This window comes from Periplaneta americana, chromosome 4, assembly GCF_040183065.1.
Source record: "Periplaneta americana isolate PAMFEO1 chromosome 4, P.americana_PAMFEO1_priV1, whole genome shotgun sequence".
NCBI classification, from domain to species: Eukaryota; Metazoa; Arthropoda; class Insecta; order Blattodea; family Blattidae; genus Periplaneta; species Periplaneta americana.
The window spans coordinates 27,574,229-27,588,278 of NC_091120.1; the positions used below are offsets into that span (position 1 = coordinate 27,574,229).

Consider the following 14,050-nt stretch of genomic DNA (forward strand, 5'->3'; position numbering starts at 1 on the left):
AATTGTAGGAATAGAAGAAGGAAAGGAGGTAAATGAAGAAGAGAAAGAAACAGCAGATAGGAAGGAAGAAACAATTAAGAAATGCATTGAGGAAGAGAAAGAAGTAAGAATAGGAGAGCAGAAGGGTTAGAATATTATTACATAATATGAAAGACGAAGTGACAGATTTTCCAAGGCATTCTGCGTCCATATGACTTACCTAATCTTACCAATCGATTGTTGTGAGTCTATACTAGACATATTGTAGAGGGACAGGTATATGGTTTTCCTTTATCTTACTAGTCGATTGTTGAGAGTCTTTACTGGACATGTTGCAGAGGGACAGGCATTCTGAGTCTGTATGACTTTCCATTATCTTACCAGTCGATGATTGTTGTAAGTCAGTACTGGACATATTGTAGAAGGAGGTACAGTTCTGCATCCACATGAGTTTACTTTACCTTATCGTTCGACTGTAAACACCCAGAATAGCGTTCCTATTTCAAGCCCTCCTCCTCCTCCTCCTCCTCCTCCTCCTCCTCCTTCTTCTTCTTCTTCTTCTTCTTCTTCCTCTTCCTCCATAAACTGCCTTCGATCAGGCGACAAATGAAGGACGCGCCTGCAAGTGTCGGGTTCACATGTCATGTCATCTCGTCGCTTCTTGCGATATTGTAATCACGAGCGTTGCGATGTTCAAAAAACAGAATTCCAAGTGACGGATCTTCTGAGGCGTGACGTCATGACGCAGGTACAGTTACCACAGGTACTGCACCCGCGGAGAGACAGACGCTGGCATTGGTGAGCCGCTCCTGACGTCACTAGAGGAGTACCCTCCTTCTTGCGGATTCTTGTAGCATCTTCTTCCCTTGCCCTCGTTTTCGGAGCGGTCTTCCAAGTCGCCTTCAGTCAGTCGTAAGTGTTGCGGGCAGCCGCTCAGATGCGCTTGTGACAGTGACAGTCAGTGCTGCGTTTGTTGGTTCGTTCCGCGGTGTGTGCGTGCGACATGAGAGCTCTCGGACTCGTCCTGCTGGCGGTGGTCGCCGCGCTGCGCGGTGAGTTACCATCCAACGTGAACAAGTTATACTCATCTGCGTAATTGTCTTTCTCCGTGCTATAGTGGGCACCATGCTTGCTATTGCATTGAAGTTCGCGAGTTCATACTCTGCTAAGACCGGCAGATATTTAAGGACGATAATATCATAAGCATGGCTTCCCTTCGGAAGGATAATAAAGGTGCATGTTCCGTGTCGTAGATTCTGCCCCGGATACAGGGAGGGTTCCTGACAACATTTTCCGGCTATTTCTCACCTACGTCAACATTTGGATGTAGCATAATGGGTCATATCAGCGGCTTAAGTGGACTTACCCAAATCTCCACTCTTAAATTATCATAATTATTCATTCATTCATTCATCCATAAATTTACACACTCATTTACACACATTTAACTAGTCAGACTTCCCTTTACTCATTTATTCGCATTTTTTCGGTGGAAAGAGATTTTGAATAATTGATTTGCAACTTAGGCCAAAAGTCTGGAAGCGAAATTGAGAGCTTCAAGATATGGAGAATATCTCTAAAAGAATTAGCCTACATTACTTTACGAGTTAATAATTTAATGAACATATTGTAAGATACCGCTATTTAACGTTGTGGTCTTCTTTTCTATAGATTTTAGTCTGCAGAAGTTAAAGGAAACTATGGCAATCAAAATGAGGACCCAGGATCATTTTATAAGTTATCAAATTCAAAAGTCGTCTTCAGACGCATACCTTGATGTTGGGTAGCTAAGTGTGTCGCCTCTAGTATTGCACATACCGGTATATAATACGTACTACGTACACACAGGCCTGAATTTATTCATGGGCCATATGAGTCCAGATCCAGGACGGCTAAAGTCTAATATTTGCATGAATTAGTTGATAGGGACGCAACATTTTTTCCGCCCACGGACATAGCACTACATAAATATTGGGCTGCGCATACATACATACATACATACATACATACATACATACATACATACATACATACATACATACATACATACATACATACATACATAATACATACACAATACGTAGCCTACATTTAATGGAAGAGAAGCTCTTATGGCCTTAACTCTGCCAGACAAAATAAAACTACTACTACTGCTACTGCTACAATTACAATTACATACATACATGCATGCACGCACCATACATACATACGTATATATACACACACATACCTATTTGCACGCAGTCTGCCAATATGCATCGCTTATAAGTCAGATCTCCGAACTAATCAACAGAACCAGTGGCACTCTACATCAATGGTATTCAATCTGTGGTACGCGTACCCCCACGGGTATGTTTTATTTTACAATCCCAACTCGTTGTTTTCTTGTTTGAATAACATTTTACATTATTCATTACTATTGTTATTGTATCAATGACTGCTGTATATGTATAATAATGATGATGATAATAATAATGGTAATAATAATAATAATAATCGAATAATTGAGTATTATAACAAATTTGTAATTGTTGCATGGTTTACTGAGTATCCCGGAGATGCGCACGTGTAGTTCCTATAATTTGTAACTCTATTTCTAGACGACAGGAGAAACTTCACATTGCCATGTATGGAAACAGAATGCTCGCGACGCATGTGAGACGTGTTTTGTTTCTCCCCCATTCATGAACTTTCCTTAACTCCAAGCTGATGATCACTTTATCGATAGAAATGATGGACTTGTGACGTTGAGCTTGTATTATAAAACTATTATTATTATTATTATTATTATTATTATTATTATTATTATTATTATTATTATTGCTATTATCATTATCATTATTAAACAAATTATGGTGAATTTAGTACGAAATACATAGTATATAGGCCTATATACCACATTCCGTGATTCTAAATTTACCCACCGAATCGATATAGAGAGTTATTCATGAAGTTTTACACACATTTTGAATTTGTGTGACATCGGTCTGATTCTCAACAATTAGCCCCACTGTCATATGAAACTTTTAATCTTTAAATACATATTAATCGTGTTAATTAGGAAACAAAAACTATTATCTACCAGAAGAGAAGCTTATTAGAGTTTCATCTTGTATTGATTGTTCCGATAAGCTGACTAATAAGTAATGAAAATTCAATTAGACCGTCTCAATCCAAAGACCACAACATGTGTACCTATCGGCCAGGTTTAAATTTAAATTTAGTATCATAAATACATCTGAAGATGGTACACTGAGGTACCGAAAACGTTAATGTAAGACATCAATAAATTATAATTGTAATACAGATAAGCAGAGACGGTCTAATTGAATTTTCATTACTTATTAGAGTTGTTTAGTCAACTGTCCGAAGAGAGGTTTGAACCTCATAAATAACACTAGTAAGACATCATTCAAGAGGCAACTAAGCCAGGAGATAATGGGCCAGTTCCTTTCCCCATTCATTGCATACATCGCTGACTAGAAGCATTACAGTAATCAGACTTCAGATGCATACAAACAATTTGTTCTTCCTCTGACACATATTGCCTGTACAATAAGAACCTCTAAATGTTAATACATTGTTTTTATGTAGGCCTACACTTGTGCAAACAATTAAGTATAATTATAAACGATTTACACAAAGAAAGTGTGTGTGTTATGCAGTGATATCATGGCAGCATAATAGTTTCTATACAGTAAAATTATTGAATTGAATTACTCCTAGGCCTATTAAAATTGATACCACAAAGTTGATGATAATAATTTCTTATTATAAGTTTTACGTGTTTCTCAACCATTCATTTCTCGTTCGTGTTTTATTTTTTTGAATGACTGTTCAAAATACATATATTGTACGAAATGGAAATATAAAAATTGGAGATTTATCCTTCGAAGAGGTGGAAAAATTCAAATATCTTGGAGCAACAGTAACAAATATAAATGACACTCGGGAGGAAATTAAACGCAGAATAAATATGGGAAATGCGTGTTAATATTCGGTTGAGAAGCTCTTATCATCCAGTCTGCTTTCCAAAAATCTGAAAGTTAGAATTTATAAAACAGTTATATTACCGGTTCTTCTGTATGGTTGTGAAACTTGGACTCTCACTCTGAGAGAGGAACATAGGTTAAGGGTGTTTGAGAATAAGGTGCTTAGGAAAATATTTGGGGCTAAGCGGGATGAAGTTACAGGAGAATGGAGAAAGTTACACAACACAGAACTGCACGCATTGTATTCTTCACCTGACATAATTAGGAACTTAAAATCCAGACGTTTGAGATGGGCAGGGCATGTGGCACGTATGGGCGAATCCAGAAATACATATAGAGTGTTTGTTGGGAGACTGGAGGGAAAAAGACCTTCAGGGAGGCCGAGACGTAGATAGGAAGATAATATTAAAATGGATTTGAGGGAGGTGGGGTATGATGATAGAGACTGGATTAATCTTGCACAGGATAGGGACCGATGGCGGGCTTATGTGACGGCGGCAATGAACCTTCGGGTTCCTTAAAAGCCATTTGTAAGTAAGTAAGTTCAAAATACATACACATAAATGAAACTATCTAGTTATTTAGGCTCGTAAATGAGAAAATAAACTGTAGTGACTTAAAGTTCTTGCGGTGTTTCACATGGTGGAGTGTTTTTTGGTTTCATTCATTATACTCAAAAGACATCCTTACAACACCAAAAGCTAATGTGCCTGGTTTCATTCTTAAATTTTACGGTGTGCAATTTCCATATCGAGAATGGCGAGTGTTTTCGCAAGTTGGTCCGACTTTTCCTTTCCTGTGGATCCAGTATGCCCACTGATCCGGGAGATGCACTCACGGAAGCATGTTTAATTATTATTTTTTTACATTTATGTATTTAGTTTCTTTCTCCCGATCTTATGGAAACAGCAATTTGGTTTAAATTATATTTGTCATTTATTGCGTTCAGCGCAGCCTGCGAGTCACAGAATATCCAAGCATTTTTATTGTTTTCTCTGCACTATTGTACCGCAGACCTGATGGCCCGGAGTTCAGCTTGAAAATTGAGCAATTTGAGGAGAGTTTGTACAATGTAGAAAATACTTCTAAATCATTATTGTACGGGATTTGACAGTAAGTTCTGGATTAGTTGTTTGTTTAGGCTATAATACTGTATATATGTATTTCATAAACGTTATTATTTTTTTATTTTATTTATTTAATACTTTACACTTGAGCTACATTAGGCATTGCAGCCCGAAAGAGCAGAAGCTCGTGCTCGGGCGTAGTTCAGATCAGTTATACAAAATATATCACAAAATTAAGAGAGTTCATTGAGCACAATAACATTAATAAATGGTAAAATAATACAGCATGTAATAATAGGGTCTATATACAAATAGAAAATATAAAAGTACATAAATATTAGAGTATCAATTTTTAACTCAATTAGCTTAAACAATTAAATAATTAATCTCGTTTGTTTCTTAAATCTGTGTGTGTTAAGTGTACTTAGCTCAGGGTAAGCTCTAATTAATTCATTATATATTTTGGGTCCAAAATTTCTGCTGTGTTTTAATCCAGCAGTTGTGTGGCATTTGGGAGTATTTAGAAAGAAACGTATGGTATTCGTGAGGATCAAATTTAAATTTATTGTGGTTTTATGGAAGTAAATCAGCAATGTTTGTTTATAAATTTGTTCTAGATTTGATACACCAAATTCCTGAAAAATTAATTTTGTTGGGTAATCAAAAGGTTTATATAGACAAATTTTGATAATTCTTTTTTGGAGCAAATTTAAAGATTTATAAATTTATAAATAAGATTGTATTCTATTCTTTAATTTCATCTCATTTCATCCATTCATGGTGTTCTGCCCAATGGCAGGTCTTTCACTGTAAATCCAGCATTCTCCAGTCTTTCCAATTTTTTGCCTTTCTCTTAGTCTCCGCATATGATACATTTATCTTAATGTTGTCTATCATCTGATATCTTCTTCTGCCCCAACTCTTCTCCCGTTCACCATTCCTTCCAGAGCATCATTCAGAAGGCAGTTTCTTCTCAACTAATGACTCAGACAATTCCTTTTCCTCTTCCTGAACAGTTTCAGCATTATTCTTTCTTCACCCACTCTTTTCAACAAAGTTTCGGTTCTTATTCTGTCTGTCCATTTCACACGTTCCATTCTTCTCCATTTTCACATTTCAAATGCTTCTAGTCGCTTCTCTTAATTTCGTTGTAATGTCCATGTTTCTGCCCCATACAATGCCATACTCCACATAAAGCACTTCACTTGTCTACTCCTTATTTCTTTCTCCAGAGGTCTGCAGAAGATGCTTCTTTTTTCTATTAAAAGCTTCCTTTGCCATTGCTACTCTCCTTTTGAGTTCCTGGCAGCAGCTCATGTTACTGCTTATAACACAAGTATTTGAAGCTGTTAATTTGCTCTATTTCCTCAGTTAGAATTCGCAAGTTTACCTTCTCTATTTTTCATCCCTTGACCATGGTCTTTGCTGGGTAACTTTCGGTGCTGGACCCCGGACTCATTTCACCTTCATCTCATTCAGACGCTAAATAACCTAGATGTTGATAAAGCGTCGTAAAATAACCTACTAAAAAAACCATGGTCTTCGTCTTGTTTGCTTTTATCTTCATCCCATACTGTTCAAGCTGTTATTTAGCGCCAATAGCATATCTTGGCTTAAAAATCGATAAAGTGTTAAATTGGAAAAATCATATTAAAGAAATTACCCCCAAACTAAATTCAGCTTGTTTTGCTATTAGATCTATGCAAAAGATAGTAAATATCAATACCTTGAAAACAATATACTTTGCATACTTCCACTCGGTAATGAGTTTTGAAATAATATTCTGGGGAAATTCCACAGATAGTAACAATATATTTCTATTACAAAAAAGAGTAATTAGAATAATAGTAGGTGCGAAATCTAGGGAGTCGTGTAGGACTATTTTAAAAAAACTACAAATAATGCCCATGGCTTGTCAGTATATCTTTTCATTAATAGTCTTCCTCGTATGTAATCGTGAAAACTTTGTAACTAATTCAACAGTTCATAGCATAAATACACGTCAAAAAATGACTTTCATACTCCATCGGCAAGTCTATCGTGCTATCAAAAAGGAGTGCGTTATATGGCAGTAAAAATTTTTAATAGCCTCCCTATCGATATACATAAGATTAATTAGGGCCAAATTAAAGAAGTACTTAATTTCTCACGCCTTCTATTCTGTAGGTGAATTCATGACATTCAATAACACTTCATGAAATTGATACTAAAACTATGTGTTGTACTAGTAGACTATATTGTAAATCTCGTCTGTATATATTTCATCTAGACTGTGACTATAAATTAAGATTTTATAATAGTATTAAGTTTTTCGACTTGTTCCATATTCTAGCTGTACGCATGTATGAATACCATGGAATGTTAATAAATACAATACAATACAATACAATCTCTTAGTATCATCTCCTCTTCTGCTAACAATACCATACCAACAGCAAATCTTATGCTCTTTATTCTTCTTCCTCTTACTATCACTTCTCACTTCTCCTCCAAGTAGATGTTGGAAAGGGTAGGTGTCAAAGAACATTCTTGGCTTACTCCTCTCCCTATTTCACTTCCTTCTTACATTTCTTTTCCTATCCTGACCTTGACTCGTTGTTTCATATGAAGGTTACTCAATGTCATATAAATATTATAATAATGTATTTATAACCCTAACAAGCCTATCTTAGGTAAAATAGAGTTCTATGTAACATTGGAGTATGATAATAATAATAATAATAATAATAATAATAATAATAATAATAATAATAATAATATGGTTTAATTTAGGTGTAACTGATGTTAAAGAACTTCACATGAAATGACTATATTTATTTATTTATTTATTTACTTATTTATTTCATCAATCTTTGTTCACGTCATGGCGGATTAGATGTATTCCAGTTCTTAATCCGCCATCACTCTCTATACAAATATAACACAAACTAATACATAATGAACCTATAAGTATCCTCTGTTTACAATAATAATAATAATACACAACAAATAATAAGTATAGCTCTTGTATTTACAACTCCTACCTTAGCTTTTTCATTTTTATGCTCAATCTGTTAAGAATTATTCTGTTAACTTCACTGACTACTCTTCGTAGTTTCTTATCATGTAACTCCTCAACATTTGTAATTCCATCTCCGTTAGAACTTTGACTTTCTCTTCCCATCTAATTTTAACTCTAAAAGGAAATTTTCCTAATTTATGCAGATTGCTGGCGTTTAGGTAACCATTCATTTAAAATGTCTATAATGTATTTTAATTACTTAAAATATTTCGATAAGTAATGAGATTAACATATTACTTACCAAACAGTACTATATTTTTGACATAAACTCGATACCGCGAAGATAGACTATGGATAGCATTGTAACAACAGTGCTACATAATTCTCTAAGAATATAGACTCCGGCTGGTGCTTCTTGATCATTTAGTTATTTATAACCAGAAAAGAATATAGATACAGAGGGTACTGTATTTTCGATTTTGTCTATAGATGTGTAAACATTTCGCAGAAGATTAAAGTCTTGTTTTTTTTTTATTGGGTTATTTTACGACGCTGTATCAACATCTAGGTTATTTAGCGTCTGAATGATATGAAAGTGATAATGCCGGTGAAATGAGTCCGGGGTCCAGCACCGAAAGTTACCCAGCATTTGCTCGTATTGGGTTGAGGGAAAACTCCGGAGAAAACCTCAACCAGGTAACTTGCCCCGACCGGGATTCGAACTCGGGCCACCTGGTTTCGCAGCCAGACGCGCTGACCATTACTCCACAGGTGTGGACTAAAGTCTTGTTAGATTATGAGATTTTAGGTTTTCAAATTGATTATATTCAGTAGCAGATTGTGAGCATTCTACCGAGCTCTGCATTTCAAACGCTTCGGAATTATCTTCAGGGTAAATTAGTATGACCTGAAGAGTTGCCACTATTCTATTGGACCCGTTGCGTCAGGCCTTCAATTTCACACTAATTTGCTCTGAATGGAACCTGTAGACGTTTGCAGTTACGAAATGTTTAACATGCTAAGTTCGAGCACACTGTGGAAAACACAAAAGTTTGCTTCTGAATTTTGTTATATTAGACCTACTGTTATTTCTGCAACGGCTAACGGTTCAGGGGGGAGCATTGTTTTAATATTGTGGAAAACCAGTCAATTAAAAAAAATTCTTTAAGAATTCACTTTGATATGTTAAAATATCTAAACATAAAATGTAAATCTCGCCGACGGCTAGCGAGAGACTAACCCAAACACCCCTTGGCGTAACTAAATGGACTCGCCTGACTCAGGCGCACATCGCCGGGGACTGTCAGGACTAAATAATCGTACTATAATTGTGCTGTGTTGATGAGAAACAATAAATGATGAATAAAATAAATACTTCATTATAAAATACACTTTCTCCATCATATAAAGATAAACAGAAAGTAAATACATATGGAAAGACTAACTCTCGATTTGAACATAATAATATGTAAACAAAAGTGCTAAAATGTTTATACTTACTTACTTACTGGCTTTTAAGGAACCCGGAGGTTCATTACCGCCCTCACATAAGCCCGCCATTGGTCCCTATCCTGAGCAAGATTAATCCAGTCTCTACCATCATATCCTACCTCCCTCAAATCCATTTTAATATTATCTTCCCATCTACGTCTCGGCCTCTCCAAAGGTGCTAAAATGTTTATGCAAAAAAAAAAAAAAGAAACAAATGAATTTGTTGATGTGATATTAAAAATTCTTTCTTCTGTTTTCCTCGCGTTCTTTTTTATTTTATTTGACATTTAGTCTAAGAAAGGTGTGATGGATTTAGTTCACATCTGGTAGCAAGATCCCTAATTTCAGTTATTGAACTATTTGCTGAAAATTACAGGAAAATAGAATTCAAGTATAGAACAGTTTAGAAAACTTCGAAGTTCCTTCAATTTATTATATTAATTTATTACTAGGTCTAATATTATTACTTAATTATTACAATTATTTATATAAAATTTTCACGATATAAACCATACATTATCGTTACTTTTCGTTTCTGATTTGAATTTTCTGGCATTACTCAGACAAAGTGGCTTCAGCCGCCACTGATTTTATTTTTTATTTATTTATTTATTTATTTATTTATTTATTTATTTATTTATTTATTTATTTATTTATTTATTTATTTATTTATTTATTTATTTTTGTAAAAGGAGCCTTCTTTATAATATTTCGTGACTTAGTTTTTTCTGTCGGTGTTAAATCTATGTTGCATGGTTTGAAGGCCGTTTTCAGAATGTAAAATTTATAGATTAAATTAACTGCAATCACCTGTTAAGTTAGCCAAGAGCCGCCATTGATGTATGTACATATGTTTATCTATACTAATAATAAATCTGTAGCCAAAATTTTTCTGGTAATTCTCGATTTTCCAAAAATAATTGGTGTTAACATGTGTAATTAACCATCATGAAACCGAAAATCGCTTTTTTGAAATTTTTGGTTTGTATGTCTGTCTGTCTGTCTGTCTGTCTGTTACCTTTTCACGTGATAATGGTTGAACCGATTTATATGAAAATTGGAATATCAATTAAGTTCGTTATAACTTAGATTTTAGGCTATATGGCATTCAAAATACTTTATTTAAAGGAGGGGTTATAAGGGGTCTGAATTAAATAAATCGAAATATCTCGCTTATTATTCATTTTCATGAAAAATATTACATAACAAAAGTTTCTTTAAAAATAATTTCCGATACATTTTATTCTATACAAAATTTTGATAGGACTGATATTTAATGAGATAAATCGAAATATCTCGCTTATTATCCATTTTCATGAAAAATATTACATAGCAAAAGTTTCTTTAAAAATAATTTCCGATACATTTTATTCTATACAAAATTTTGATAGGACTGATATTTAATGAGATAAATGAGTTTTAAAATTACAAGAACGCCATCTAAGGCGCGCTGTACTGAAAAACGAATGACTTCGTCTATAAAGGGCCTTGGACAACAATCCAAAGCTATTAAACATAGCCTAAGAGAATGTTTCTGTGTTTGTATGAAGTAATATCGGAAGCTAATTAATTGTTTAATTATCATTTCACCATTGGAAAGAGTAGTTTCTCTAGATGGACATAATTCTACAATGTTATTACAGTAACTTCTCAAACATATAGCAAGTAATATAAAGTATACACATTAAAACTAAATGATATGTCAGTCTTCATTAAACTATGATTGCATGTAATAACAATTAAGAAACATGTTAAAGGAATTGTCATTGCACCAAATGATTGCTCTCTGGACCAAAATGACCGCATTTTAATTATTTAAATACAATTTAAATTAAGTAACATATTGAACGATTTATCCTTCTACCAAACACGAATGTTCCCTGGATCAAACGTCCTATTTTAATTTTGTAATTACTTTATATTTATTTCTAACAGGTGCAGCGGAGCGCACGGGTACGGCTAGTTATATATAATATATACGTGTACACATAAAAACTGTGACATATAACATACGTAGGACTTTTGTACATTTAGGGTGCTATGCATAGACATTTCGCTAGCCCGCGCTACGAGGGTGCTAAACTAGCCCCGGCTATCGACTGATTACTTGTACAGGATTCATATCATATCATAATATAGCTAACACTGGTTTATGAATATGAAAAACGTTAGTTCGCTGATCATCCACCGGAAGCCCGCGCTAAGAATGTCTATGAATTTTACTTCCTTCTGCGTTGTCGACGCTAGTGACAGTGATTGCAACAAGATATGGATAAATCATCAGTTTTAGTTGGCATGAAAATCACATACTATGCATTCTTCTCATCATCACAATCTTGAAGCAGCAGCAAGCTCGGTTCCAGTTTCGTATTCTAGCTCCAAACAAGTGTTCTCCATTAAGCAACTTTCACATGAGGGAACCTGTTGGAAGAAACCGTTTTATTTGCAGAATCATATGTGTCACTTGGCATCTGCTTTGCTCGCTGTCATGTTGGTATTACAAGTTCATAACAACGTCATAAAGCAAACAGTCGCATTCAACAATTGCTAAACTATTGTATTGATTCGTAAGAAATTGCGTGCATTTACTGTCTTCGATAATGAAAATCGTCTTTCCTCTTAAACTTTTGCTGACTGCGTCCAATAAAAAATAAATTAGAAACCTTTGTAACTAATATATTTATTACGAATAATACAGTAGGCCTAATATAAACTTATAGTATTTGCAAAGCTTTGAGAAATGTTTTGTATTCGATCATCTTTTAGTTAACAATTATATCAACCATATTATTTAAGTCAGTTAAACGAATACAGTGGCTTTATGTCTGAAGAAGATTAGTGGCACTTGATCGACATCAGTCCGGATGTTTATACATTTATAATACTTAAAATAAGCAGGTAAAAAAGACAATTAAAACATAACAGACACTATCAATCTAGAAAAGGCACAATAGACAGACAAGAAAGGCAATTTAAAACATGAAAAAGACACTACAAGTTTAAGAAAAGAGATAATATATTTTAACACTTATTTGAGGCCCAAATGATATTCCTGCATCACATCTTGTTATTCATTGCACGTTACCACCAGGTATTTTAGGTTTTCTGATGCTATTTCTGCTTTCTCATCCAGTCTGCTTTCAAAAAAACCTGTAAGTTAAAATTTATAAAACAGTTATATTATCGATTGTTCTGTATGGTTGTGAAACATGGACTCTCACTTTGAGAGGTGAACAGAGTTTAAGAATGTTCGAGAATAAGATGCTGTCCACACCTGTGGAGTAACGGTTAGTGGGTCTGGCCGCGAAACCAGGTGGCCCGGGTTCGATTCCCGGCTGGGGAAGTTACCTGGTTGAGGTTTTTCCGGGGGTTTTCCCTTAACCCAATATAAGTAAGTGCTGGGTAACTATCGGTGCTGGACCCCGGACTCATTTCACTGGCATTATCACCTTCATTTCATTCAGATGCTAAATAACCTGAGATGTTGATAAAACGTCTAAAATAACCTATTAAAAAAATAAGGTGCTTAGGAAAATATTGGGTCTGAGAGGGACGAAGTCACAGGAGAATGGAGAAAGTTACACAACACAGAACTGCGTGCATTGTATTCTTCACTTGACATAATTAGGAATATTAAATCCAGACGTAAGAGATGGGCAGGTCATGTAGCAAGTATGGGTGAATCTATAAATACATTTGCAGTCTTACTAATAAATCGTGTATAGTTTTTATACGAGACTTATGCAGAGTTGAGACAGAAAACGTTACTAATAAACCTTGAATAAGCAATAGACGTATAAACAGGCTGTAACTATACAATGGAAATTGCTTTGCAGTAGTTATATACACAAAACCCCTTGTTTAAGCGTTGTATATAGGGAAAAAATGGCCGCCCCTTTAACAGCTGTTCGTATCGACTGTCATTTTATGATGATGTTTACCTTGTAACCACAGAAGAACAAATCAAAGATCATAGAATTATTAGAATAATTGCTGTAGCTTGTACTCTTTGACCAAAATGTAGTGTGGTAATCGATTAGAGCCAGTTGTATTATCGATATTTAACACGCCACACTAGAGCGCTCTACCGGATCCAGTAGAGAACCTCAGATATTCTATTACCTTTCGTAACGAAGTAATGACGAAACTATGACGTAGCTGTGTAACAGTTATACTGTTATACACGACGTATGTAGTGATTATTAGTAAGGAATTTACACACGACTTATAAACGAGCTACTCATTGTATAAGACAGTTAAAAGTCTGTATACAGAGTTTTTATTAGTAAGACCGATAGAGTATTAGTTGAGAGACCGGAGGGAAAAATACATTTGGGAGGCCGAGACGTAGATGGGAGAATAATATTAAAATGCATTTGAGGGAGGTGGGATATGATGGTAGAGACTGGATTAATCTTGCTCAGGAGAGGGACCGATAGGCGGCTTATGTGAGAGCGGCAATGAACGTCCGGGTTCACTAAAAACCATTTGTAAGTAAGTAATTCTGCTTTGTATGGGAG

General features: G+C 34.9%; 1 protein-coding gene across 5 annotated transcripts in view; it reads left to right on the forward strand.

Moving 5' to 3' along the window:
- The first annotated feature begins 870 nt into the window (after positions 1-870).
- Positions 871-14,050, forward strand: part of LOC138697636 (uncharacterized) — a 308,784-nt gene continuing 295,604 nt past the window's right edge. For 2 of the 5 annotated variants that reach the window (XR_011331589.1, XM_069823058.1), the window contains exon 1: positions 871-1,031. Coding sequence is in view for 4 of the 5 variants with exons in the window: in XM_069823058.1 (XP_069679159.1) it covers positions 983-1,031 (49 nt within the window). In the remaining variant the exon portion in view is untranslated. The remainder of the gene's footprint in view (positions 1,032-14,050) is intronic. The other 3 variants (XM_069823057.1, XM_069823059.1, XM_069823056.1) reach the window with 2 other exon arrangements.